General features: G+C 39.8%; 1 protein-coding gene across 4 annotated transcripts in view; it reads right to left on the reverse strand.

Moving 5' to 3' along the window:
- Positions 1-12,904, reverse strand: part of fbxw7 (F-box and WD repeat domain containing 7) — a 109,861-nt gene that overhangs the window by 59,723 nt on the left and 37,234 nt on the right. For 3 of the 4 annotated variants that reach the window (XM_056368899.1, XM_056368890.1, XM_056368881.1), the window contains 2 exons: positions 11,313-11,561; positions 10,515-11,057 (listed from right to left, as the gene is read on the reverse strand). In XM_056368899.1, coding sequence (XP_056224874.1) covers positions 10,515-11,057; positions 11,313-11,492 — 723 coding nt within the window. In that variant the 5' untranslated portion in view covers positions 11,493-11,561. Of the gene's footprint in view, positions 1-1,885; positions 2,314-10,514; positions 11,058-11,312; positions 11,562-12,904 lie in introns of those variants that run through there. The other variant, XM_056368909.1, reaches the window with a different exon arrangement.

Consider the following 12,904-nt stretch of genomic DNA (forward strand, 5'->3'; position numbering starts at 1 on the left):
GCCGACATTTTTAAACACCCAACTTTCTTATCTCGAATGACATTAAGAAAGATCAGATATTCAGATATTTATTGTTACATCGATTGAAAAAAGGAATGGAAATTGTAAATTCGGTCACATTACTTTTTTTTTTTTTTTTTTTTTTAAAAATCACATACTTGTGATAAAAAAAATGGACTACATATTTCAAATACATCTACAGATACCTGATTAATTAAATAAAAAAATTATGTAGCAATTTTTTTTTTATAGATTTCAGTGTTCTATGGCTGCAACTCATTTTTATTTTCAGGATCAATTAATAAGCCAATTATTTACTCAATCAATTAGTTGTTTGAAAATCATAAAACAGTGAGAAATGTGAATACTGGTGTAAATTTTCTATAGGTCAAGGTTAAGTCATCAAATGTCTTGTTTTGTCCAAGCAAGGGTCCAAAATTCAAAAATATTAAATTCACTATAGTGTAAAACAAGACGCAATTCTCCCATTTAAGGGGTTGAAACTGTCAAAGTCTGATATGTTTTTCATCAATTAAAAAAAGCAACTGACTTTCATCAACTGATTTGTCAGTGTTAAGACCGTCGGTGACAATACATAGAGATTAAGCAGTCATGCAGAAGGTAAATCTGGCAGCTAAATAAATCTTTCAAAACTGGGTTCATTTGGGAGGCAGCTTACTTGACAGTATTTTATTAATTTTCAAATCACATTGCACATTATGCTGAATTAATTCAGCAGGATATCAAAAGGAGACTTTTAATGTAAGTAGCATTAGTGTTACACCTCGCAATATGCAACTTAATTTGTTGCTGAAGAGCAATAAAGTACTGATGTCATAATTAGAGAGCGATGATGTTTCGCAATCGCTTCAACCTTCAACTTTACAGAAAAAATTATAAGAATTGCAAATTTTAATGCAAACATACTTCCTCAAGTAGTAACACAAAACCACCAAGTAAACAATGAAGTAGGCACAAACAGTTTACTTCAGTTGAATCATTGCCTGTCTTAAATCAAATTCTTAGAACTCCTTCGTTGGCCATGATGGATGACATTGACCGATATAGGCTGTTTATTTCATTTTTATACACTGCACATCAAACTGATCACTTCATATAAAACTCCTGTAATGCCATCTGTATTAAACTAAATTATTCATGAACGTGAATATTTCACACATTTATGCATGTGCATGTATAAAATTAAAAAAAAAAAAAAGAAAGAACATTTTATGACAATTACCCCTCAAAAAGCAAATCAAGAATGCATTTTTCTTGACGTCTCTTCAATTAATGCATTTATGTCTTCATCTAAAAAGTTAAACTAAAAATAGGCGCATTGGCGACAGCCTTTTTAAGGTTATATGTTTGTGTCCGCCGTCTGCCATGGGTGGAGCTGTGGCACGTGAACCTCGTATCTATGAGCGTATGGAAACGAATGACCGGACAAAATGACAAATCAATCGTATGTCATGGCAAGTGTCCGACTGTATTTTTATCTGCTCTTACGAACAGCACTAAAGCAATGTGAAAGTATAGTTCAAAACAACTGACCGCAATAACTAAAAAATATTTTGTGGGGGTGTAACATCAGATTAAACGAAGTGAATCTTAAATTATGCAAAACTGAAAAAGCTTAATTATTAGGTAGAAAATACATGACAATAATTAATTGTGCTGTCAAAACGGAAAAAGTATTTTGTAGAACAGAAACGAAAGTAGTTTAAAATTCTTGATTTACCTATTTGATAAACCAGCAGTTACGCAAAGCAACAACAACCAAAGTGAAACGGGTTGAGAGAATAGGATGACCCTTGACATTTTAAGGTCCTGTGGTTAAACCAAACCCAAACCGTATGACCGACCTGATACATACGATACTCACCCGCCTGCGGCAGAAAGGCAAACCCTGAGCAATGATGTTGATGCTAAATATCTTGAGTACTTTCTGAGGGTGTAACGGTTCTGTGGCAACGTCCTTGGGTTCTGCCAGGTGAAGTTTCTTGCTCTCCAGCGGGGCGTGCGAAGTCTTCTCTTTCCCACTAGCAACATTTGGCATCTTTCTCCGAGCACCAGACGACGAAAAACGGGGAATAGGGCAATGCCGCAGCATTGCAAAGACGGCCGTTTAAAGGATCATATCCCAGACAGAGCTCCAAAACCTGGCCGACCAATGTCGTGAGCAGATAACTTTTCTTATATGAAAGCAGTGTCTCCCTCAGATCTCACAACCATCGTGTAGATGTATCAATACTCCGTTCCCTGAGCCTCTGCACCTACCTACTCAGAACTCATCTCCCTGCTGACTGGCACCCTTTAAAATATCTCTGGGGTGTGAGGTCACTGCTGCGACCAAGCCAGGCGGAGCAGCTGCTGTCAGGGCCTGAAAAGAGGATGGACCCACTCAGCCTCTCCCCCCTCAGCCAGGCACTGTGGGATCTGCTCTTATGACCCCTCTGCGGTGGAATGTGTACCAGCAGTCGTCGACGCAGCACACGTGTCCAGGGAGCTTCCTCATTGTGGTCATTCTCTGACCCCTTTCTGGTCCTCCCAACTTAGTGGCCTACATCATCACTGATAACTTTACCCCATGAAAACTGTCAGGATACAGCAAAACATCAGATTACTACATCCTCATCTGACTAACATTTGTCAATATAAGTGCTGAAGCTAGGATTTGTTATATGCAAACCCTTTCTGACTCTTCCAACAACCAAGGTGTACATGACTGTCAGTAACTATATCAGCAAAGAGACTAGGATATTTCAGGAGATGTTCGCACAGCTGTCCAATGTTAATAGGTGTGACACATGTACATAAACAAGGATTCACTTGACTTGACAGTGTCAAGAGGGATGGACTTATGCCTATTAAAGTGTTTTCATATGAAGCAATAAGGATAAAAGAAGCAGCAGGATGTCATTCCTTTTCAATTAAATCTTGATAGCAAACACGGCAATAATGTGAAAGGTGTGAAGGTATAGACGCAACAAATGGTGCAACAGCAGGGAGTTGGGAAAAGTTACATATGGCATTTATGCTTTTTTTCCCCCACACAGAAAATTAATATGCAGCACAGCACAGATGACAATCACTACTGAATATGTATAAATCTACAGATTGAGTGGGTGGCAAGAGACAACCTTCTCTGTGCACATTTAAATGTCTGAACACATGGTAACAAAAAGACCTACAGGGCTTAACCCTCTCTTCTATTCTCACGTCCACCATTGTTTGAGGAGGATTACAGGACCAGAACATCTATCAGAGGACACAGGAGTGCCCTGACACACCAGGCCAACAGTCAGCCTGTTGGTCGCCATTGAGTGTTTGTGGCTGACACTGACCAACCCCCAGAGTTTTTACAGTATGTTCAGCACAATTGGGGGAAGTTGGCGCCTTATTGGCAGCTGTTCAACATATTGACCATTTTGAACAAACAGCAGAGGCAGTTGGTGAGAGAGCTCCCTGACTGGAAAATCAGGGATTTCCCCTGTTTAGTGCAGTTTTTCCTTTATCCAATATAGTAGAATTACGCATTCCTAATTTCATCAACCTAAATGATTGGTTAATATACCTATTTTCCCTTTCCATATCACTTTACAAACCGTGACTGACAGTGGTCCACATGCAGTATGAAATAACCAACATGGCACCTGCAATCGCTGCTTGTTTCTGACATATCCCAGGCCTTGTAGAGGTTACTTGAGCTTTCAGACTAATCTTAGGCCATCAAGCTATGTGACAGACATACTGTTCCAGTCTGCTACAACATGATCAGTCCAAAGTAACTCGTTAAATAGCGAGTCATGAGAGCATATTTAACCTTGGATCCTCTGCAATGCTGGTCCTCTACAACAATTTCTTAACCATTATCTATAATGCCATTTCCCATCAAATGATTCAGGAACCAACATTCCATGACCAAGAATCCTATTCTTGTATAAAAAGGGGATAAAGTTTCTAAAGCTCTTGAAAATGTTCCAACAATCAGTGTTTCTAACTCTGTGCAGTGGAGAGGGGGCTTGTGTTATGTGTTGTGAGTATCTTAGGAGATTTGAAGTATGACAGAAACTGAAGCCCCATTGAGCTTTACAGTAACTACACAAACTATCCAAAAAAAGAGGATCAATGCCGGGAATAAAACCACTGACTGGAACCCACTAATAATTTAGCAAAAATAATTTCTATCATACTAGCTCATAACATGCCCTTAAAGTACACTAACAAAGTATAACAGAGCAAATTATTTTGTCTGCTTTCTTTTAATACTGTGTCACAACAATACTGCCTGGTCAATGAGTTTGCAATCCCTGAAAGACACCAAGACTGCTGGAGTGCCAGAGGGTCAAGAATGTTTGGCTTCTAGTAACTCAGTACTCTTACAAATCACTCCCAGCTTTTCAAAGCAGCTGAGATGACAGGGCATGGCTGCAGATATAGGCCCTGTGAAATATCAAAATTGTAGGCCTTTGCCTCTCTAGTGTTAAGTTATTAAAACTGAAGCTGAAGCAAATGAGAATCTGCAAAGATACATGTAGCATACACAATGGTGCATTACACCATTCTCATCTTATTCCCCCACACACTGGAGCTTCATTGCTGGCTGATGTAGAGACAACCTTTGCCAAACACCAGAGGCATTACGAGAAAAAACAAACAACTAAACACTAACTCCCTTGCTCACACGACTGGACCGTATCCATGAGAGGCAAGCAGCAGTTTGTTACTAGGTAAAGCCTGTGGTACAGTCTGGGCACAGCTGCAACAAGCACCTACAACCTGTGGGCCACAGATTACTGTATGAGCATGACTCAGAGCACTGCCTCCCTCTGGTGTCAAAGACTGGGACAACAATGCTGCACTGCTAAGCCCCCAATAAAACAGGATCCTGTCAAATGCAAGGTTATAAAGAAGAATGTTAACAATCTATTGTGATAGCAATATCTAAATTTATGAATCACACAACCAAGAACCATTGTCTTCAGAACATTAAGTCTGTAATGCAAAGACCTTCATAATGCAATACCCAATCCAAAGCATCCATCAACATTCGACTTGGAGTGGCATTACTGATGATGATATAGGTATTTACTGCGTCAGTTTGTCGGAGTATGATTTGCCTTGAATCACCATTAGCCTTGAATCTTATGTCTTTGCTATTTTTACATCAAATTGGAGATAAATCTTGGAATTTATTGCATCATCCTTCTTTCTGCAATTTCTATGCAATTTAATGACTCAATGATGTCAAATAAACTAAACTTTGCTAATCAAGTTGAATGGTTGAGTGTTTAAAAAAAAAAAGAAAAACTTTTTATTTTAGCAATAATTGTGCCTTAGCAAAGTTAGAGAAAAGAGATTGCTGAGCACTGAACAATTCTATGGACGAGTGGAGGTGTATCAGGGTATAACGAGGGCTTCTGTGAAAAAAAATAGAAAATTGTCGTCAATATATATTGGTAGTGACTCAAACTAGTTGCTTTTATGTGGGAGGATGAGAATACTGATCCTTTGTGGCTCATCTCTGCCTGTGTGACAAGGCCAGTGTGTGGGCAACACCACCTACAATAAGCAGGCAGCCTTTTCTTTGAAAAAACATTTAATTAGTGGCAATGAATGGTAATGTGTGTTTGAAGAAAATGAAAAACTGAATGTGCCTCAAATTGTGCAAGTTTGCTTAAGTAAAAACAATTTGGCTGACAAGTTATTGCTCATTCCAATCTCAAAAAGCTATACACGGAAGTTTCTTACTGCCCAATAAGGCTGTAGTACAGCGCACAGGTATAAGTCAGTAGAGGCTTAGTTCATATGCATGCAGTTCAGAGATATACTAGAAAGTGCCGTGAAGCTTTCTTTCCATATGGTTGTAGCAAAAAAGTAGGAACCTCAGGACAAAAAAAAAAAAAAAAGTAAATTATTTCACCCTTGTATAAGTCAAAATATCCCCAAGGCTGTTAACCCACAAGCACTAGAATGAGTGGCTGCCTTCCATCTTTATGAGCAGTGATGCATACACTTTATCTGCGGCTCTGGTGTGAGGCTAAGGTACAGTAATTTGTTTTTTAGTGTAACAAATTTGCTTAACATATTAGACACCCACCTCACAATATTAATATATTTCCATCCTCTTTTAATCCACATAAATCAAAGCTTTATCCAGCAAGTGTTGGTGTCAATTCAACACCGTAAATGCACTCTGCCCTCTTTGTGCCCTCTTGCTGTGACTTATCAAAGCTCTGCAGATCCATTTCTCCACCAAGAGTCTCTGATGAGTCATTATGAGACATCTAATCCTGTAAGATCACATAATGCCTTAGTCATTGGCCATGAATGACATGTTAAAATGAATTCTAAGGTGGGCAGGCACCAGTATACTGTAGGGAGCCTAAAATGGGCATAATATGTTCCTGTTTATTCTTATCACATATTAAAACAGTCACTTTAACATAATTAAATCTTAAGATTTGAAGATTTGGTTCAGGCTCAAAAACAAGTGTTTATTTTTGTTTAAAAAAAAAAAAAAAAATCTATCTAAGGCTCTCTCCTGTGCTGTGTAATAAAATCAGTTATCCTTAATTTCAAGATTTAAAAGCTGTTAAAATTGAAAAGTAAAAACTATTAAATTTGTGCACTGCACCTGAAGAGCAACATCTGCCACTTCTCATTGCACACCATTCATGCAGAGCAATGGAAACAGAACATTGGAAATCAAATCAAATTCCTTATTTTTCTATAGTCCAACAAATAAATCTTATTTTAAATGTTAGTTTCAAGCTGGCCTGCTATTTTCTTTGTAAAGCTAAGCAGAATAAAGGGTTTCAAATGCAAGTAGTTACAGTAGTAGTAACTGTAGAGTCACAACTCCTGGGGGTTCCCACACAGTTTCCATCCCACACAGCTTCCATTTTAATGGTGTATACATTTGCTAATGTCAAGTTTTTGCCAGGAACAGCAAATTACAGTGGTTTCCAGTAGGGGTTGTGACATTTCCAATTGTCTTTGTAGTGTTTTTCAAGAACGTTCAACACTTACCTTAAGCAACCTTAAACCTTTCTTCCACATGCCAATGTAAAACAATCTGCCTTCCCAGGGACTAATGTATATGACACAATATACAGATATCAACACCTGCTACAGGCCTCGTGTTAACCCATCACCATATATTCTGCAAAATATCATATGATGCACACCCTTTTAAGTACCATTGAATAGAAAAGCATCTGCTTAAAATGTAAATTTGAGTGAAGTTTTGACTCGACGCTTTGCACATTATGCCTTCGGGGATGTTAAAGCATGACTTCAATGATTCTTTAGGAATTTAGAAGATTAAATCATCAGCATGATCTGGAGAATCACCCCATTGGCACAGAGTCAAAAGACAGGAGTGTCAAGTAGGAAGAGGAGATGAAGCGTCTAATTCTAGTGACTTGAGCCTATTGCACCTGGAGACTGGGAACACAATCTCTCCTCACCAGGGACATGCTCAGACATGTACAGAAAGCTGAATATCATATGTTAGTTTTGTAGAGTGCTGCTTCTGCTACAAATCTTAGTTCACATCTAGTTCTTTCTCCATTCTCTTATACATGCAATACCAGGTAAATATCACCAAGCCCCATATGGACTGACACAGTCTTGGTCCAAACATAGGAACTGATCTTCTGCATCTTGTTTGACACATGCATGCTGCAGCTGTCAAAATGCACGTCATATTTCACAAGATTGTATGTGCTCTACAGGGACATACAGGATTTTTAAACATGTAAATGCAGATGGTCCGTCTTTTACTACCACTACTATCACTGTGAAGCACTTTGTAATCCTGGTTTTGAAAAGTACTATATAAACTCATAGGTTTTACTTACTTGCTTACCAAACTAATTTAAGGTTTTAGTGAACAGATACACCACAGATGACAAATGGTCAGAGCCATTATTGATGGTTCGAATTCAGCTTAACTAACTAAACAGCTAATAGGACTCATGTTATTAAATTTTCAGGTTTTTAATCTTCAGATCATCAACAATTCTTGTCTATTTGATTATGACGAACATATTGCACTGTCAAACTGCCACATCATTACTTCATCTGCTAAATCCTGTTAGTCAAATAACTTCACAGTTTATTGCTATTGACAAATTTCATACTCATTGTTCTCTGTACCACAAGATTGGATGGACTCTCTTCCAAAAGGTAGCTGTAGTGCGTAGAGTAGATTTTCTACCAAGGACCTCATATATTAGCTGCCACACTGACATTATACCTTAAACACACTGTCGATAAATGTTGAGCTACTGTTTCAGCGCCACTCCTAATTCCAAGCATACACAGTCCACAGCTGAACAAAATGTGTACATTCAACATCAAAGCCAGCTGGCCCACTACAGTGACTAAGACCCTGACAAACCTATCCGACAGCTGCGTCAGATGGTGAGAGGCACACAGGAGCAAATTCAGACTATCTCCTATATTTAGACCAATATAAGCGAGGACAATTTAGTCCACTGGGCACACTACATCATGATGACATTTTCTAAATCTCTACTAGTGTCTCTTCAAATCCTAGGTCCTTTTTTTGCCCTAAATATACACGAATCCAACATATCAGTAATAAGCCAATACTTTGAGATTTCAGTTAGTTTATCGTGTGCTCTTGTAATAATCTGTCAATGCAGTGCAAGCACACAAATATGAATATCATCCCTAGCTTCTTGAAAACATCTTGGCAAGCTTATTTTTCTCCTTTTAAATACAGGTGGGGTGAAGGCCATTGAAACATACTCAACAAATAGTCATGTCATCAGTCATCACTGAAACAAGACACCAGCATTAACATCCAAACACTGGTGCTGTACTACATCAGAGCCTTTTGAACCGAGCACATTAATTCTGTTGCTGCAGAAAGATGTGACAATTTTTTACATGCATCTTCTGAACATCAAGCACGACTCCGTTTCTAGCTCGCATTGTCACTCACCATGTCAGTAAATCCATCAGTGAGGCTTGAACTTTAAAACTTAAAACAGGCTTCTGTACATTGTACACATGAATGAAATATATATAAGCAGACTTATCTGGTGGGAGGCTGTTACGCTATAATTATTTTTTTACTTTGCACTCCCCCACTACATACTGCATAACAAACCGGTGCTGGAATACAGCACATGATACATGAGATGTTACTATCATCATTAACCTGTTTTCTCCAATAATTTTGTAGTTTCAACCACTAACTACAGTGTCAATATTAATGTATCACTTTGCCTCTTCTACTTAAATGTAAATCTTGAGTCCTGTAAGTCCCGTAATTGTCAACATTTACTCGAAAGTGATTACAAGACCGGGAAAGAGTATGAAAAGATCAAGACAAGATGGGAACAGCAACAAATATCACATGGCCAGGTGGGAACATGAATTAATAAAATCAGGATTTGCTAGGTTGGGAGGAGAACTATGTGTATGCACCTTTCACCCTTTCACCAGTCTTGAAATTCTTCTCATTCCAGGCCTTGTTCAATCCACAATTTCAGTGCTGTCTTCTCTTCTGACCCTCGCTCAAATATCCTCATTAGTTCAGATATATATTGTGGTTTCAGTAGGCAAATCCCCACATACTCAGTAGGTGGTTTCAACACAACCTGACTCAGATCACTTAGGTGTTACAGATCATTATCATGTCATTTCACACATCTTTTTGCTACTAGTAGTTAAAGTTAGTGTTACTGGAGTTAGAAGCTTGAGAACTAAGAAGTACTTGTTAATTTTACTTAGGGAAGGCATGAGACTAGTTTGCTTTATTTGGAATGAAACAGTGGCCATTTTCAAAATTTGTGTCCCCAGACCTCAGAGGTAAGAACTTCAGACCTTCACCTGATGAAGTCATCACATCAAACTGAGTGAAAAACTGAAGTGAAAAACTTATTTTGCAGCCATCTCACTAATGAACAGATAGATCTGTGTCTCTTGGCTGTCACAACTTTATGACTTCCAATGAGAAGAGTTGGTCACTGCCTGTGCTTGTGCAGTGCAGTAACACATTTATGCCAAAAGAGGGAGCTAGTGTTTTAAATATGAACCACGAACTGCCAGTGCAGAGTATTTCAGAGACATTTTCACAGTGTTGATGTGATAATAATCAAACACTGTGTGAGTAACTTCTTCTGGGACTAACTGCTGTGCCTTCTGCAGAAGTATCCTAAAGGATCAGTTCACCCATATTACACAATTTTACACTTATGTGTAGTTGTATCTAGCCATGCAAATAGTTTTGGTTTTATATGTCCAAGTTTTGTGATATCCCTCCTCTCAGACTTTGGCCTCAAAACCAATACAAATGAGGAGAATGGAATTTTGTTTGTGGTGCTCACAGAACTGCAAAATGAATTAAACAAATTTTAAACAGCAACAGACACAGTATCCCTGTTACTCTGAATAATCCACAGATGGGGTGTATTTGGTCAGTAGAGAGTAATTCCAATGAAAACTATGCAACAAACAACAGCTGTTCTTACCTTCTTGTTGGAAGAGCTTTGGTGTGTACAACCCGAGTCCAGGTTGTTATTGGGGGCAGACACATTGTTCCTGAGAGAGGGAGACCGTGGCCCTTCCTCCCCTTCTCCTTCCTCCTCCTCTTCCTCCTCCCTCCCACTCTCCACCGAATGTTCAAAGTCATCACTGTCTTGGTCCATCTCTTCCTCGTCCTCATCCTCCTCCTCTTCCTCCTCACCCTCTTCCCTCTCCTCTTCCTCCCTTCCCTGTTCCTTCCCTCCCTCTGTCCTCTCCTCTGCCTCCTCCTCCTCTTGGTGGCTGCTGCTGTTGTTGTTCTCCTCCTCTTCCTCCTCCTCCTCGTCTTCTTCGCCCAGCGGCTGACCTCGCAGTCGTCTCTGCTCTGTCTCCCACATCCATCGGGCTCCTTTCTCCCCTCCGTTCACTTCGTTTGGCAGGCCATCTTCATCTTCTTCTCCTTCCTCCTCTCCACGAGGGCCATTGCTGGCTCCCGACTCGCTGGGCGCCCATGATTGCTCTCTCCCACCGTCAACCTGTGACGCCTCAGGCTGTGACAAAAAAAAAACAAACAAAAAAATAAAGTCTCTGAGGAAAGGACTGATGAAAAATTCCATCTGTTGCACTTATAGTTTCCCTAGCTCCTGTTTTGTTACCGATGTGCAAATCTTGTGCAAGTTTTCAGGACATTTCCATAATTATATGACTTGATTACAATTTGCTAATCGACTTTGGACCTGAAGGTTTACATCTCATATGCTTCTTTATCACTATATTATAACTTCTTGACTGTCAGTTGGCCTTACCCTCTGCTGCAGCTGCTCTTCCTCCTCTACTACCCGGTTCATGTGCTCATCCTCATCGCCCTCCTCTGCTGCCTGCTGGGGTGCCCGGGCTGTGGAGGAGGCGTTACCTCGCACTGCCGGACCCCCCGGCCCTCGACTCCGCCTGCTGCTGCTGCCCCCCGACAGCAGATCCTGGTTCATTTCCAAAAGCCAGCTTGCTACCTCCTGGACCTTCGCTAGGCTGTCTGAGGAGGAGAAGGGCTTGACATTCTGCAACACAAAAAATGAAGACGCATGATTAAAATATGTAAATTGTTTTCTTTTGTATACACTTAGCTTGCGTTTGAGGCAAAAATCGCTCAACTGTTATAGAATAAAGACTCTTATTAGAGATCATTTCATACGGACAAACACATGCTCAGCAGCTTTTTTCCTCCAAAAGAAAGTGTGAATATCTCTCTCCATATTCTATTCTTTCCTCTGAATAAAAACAATGGACATTAAACATTTGCTCTTGGAGACACTTGTGCTGCTCAGCAGCAGACAAGGAAAAAAGGTGGGAGTGATTGTGTTTGGCTTCAGATCACACAGCATTGGATGCTCTGCCTCACATGCAGTCGGATGGGCAGAATAGCCTTGAGAGCTGCTAGTGTTCCAACATCCAACAAAGCCAATAAACAAAGTCCAATCTGTCAAATACAAAAGCAAAGCACTGCATGGCACCAGAAGCTTGTCCAACAATTGTCTTTAAGATTTGTGTAGTCTACAAGCTTAGGAAAAATGAAAGACATTTCCTTTATCTTCTTAATCTACTGTGTTGCTGCTATGCATTCACCAGTTTATGATAGAAAACCTACTGCATAAACACACAAGTCACGTAGCTTGCTTCAAAAATATTTCAAATTATATATGGAACTGAGGGATAGGCACCAGAGCTTTATCTACAATGAGACAGCTTCACCTTCTGACGCAGAGTCACAGATGCAGCAATGCAGACAAGAATCCAACTCGAGCAACAGGACTAATCTGTGACCATCAAAGCATCAACTCTCTTGAGCCAAAGTTTCTTTCTGTCCATGTGCTGGCATTTACAGGAAAAGTCAGGCAGATGTAATGCTGCACGGCAGCGATATGTAGTTATGCTATTAGAAATGACACATCCAGACAAAGGAGACTGTGGAAGGAGACGCAAGCGCACACTTAACATCGGAAATGTTAATTGAGTGGAAGACACCGCAGCTGCAATCACTACTAGGGATGCACTGATCTCTCTTTTTCTCTCCAAATAATTATATCTGAAGTCAGGATATTTGCTAACACCGAGTATCAATTCAATCACAGCCATCATTTTTCTATTTTCCAATTCAAAATACACACCTCTCCGTCAAGAACCTGTTGGTTCCTAAGCCCTCCAAGTGTATGGTTACGCGAGGCCGTATCACTTCTTAAATACGCTTATATACATATGCACCAAATATTCTTTATTCTTCATCTGCACAATCACTCAATCAGGCTGCAGCAAAAAAAAAAGGGAGGGGTGGAGGGGTTCCATTCTTATTTTATTGATAAGGCATATAAAAGTAAATACAACTACTACCAGTGTGCAAGGGCCA

The sequence above is a fragment of the Seriola aureovittata genome, chromosome 3 (assembly GCF_021018895.1).
Source record: "Seriola aureovittata isolate HTS-2021-v1 ecotype China chromosome 3, ASM2101889v1, whole genome shotgun sequence".
In the NCBI taxonomy this organism is placed as follows: domain Eukaryota; kingdom Metazoa; phylum Chordata; class Actinopteri; order Carangiformes; family Carangidae; genus Seriola; species Seriola aureovittata.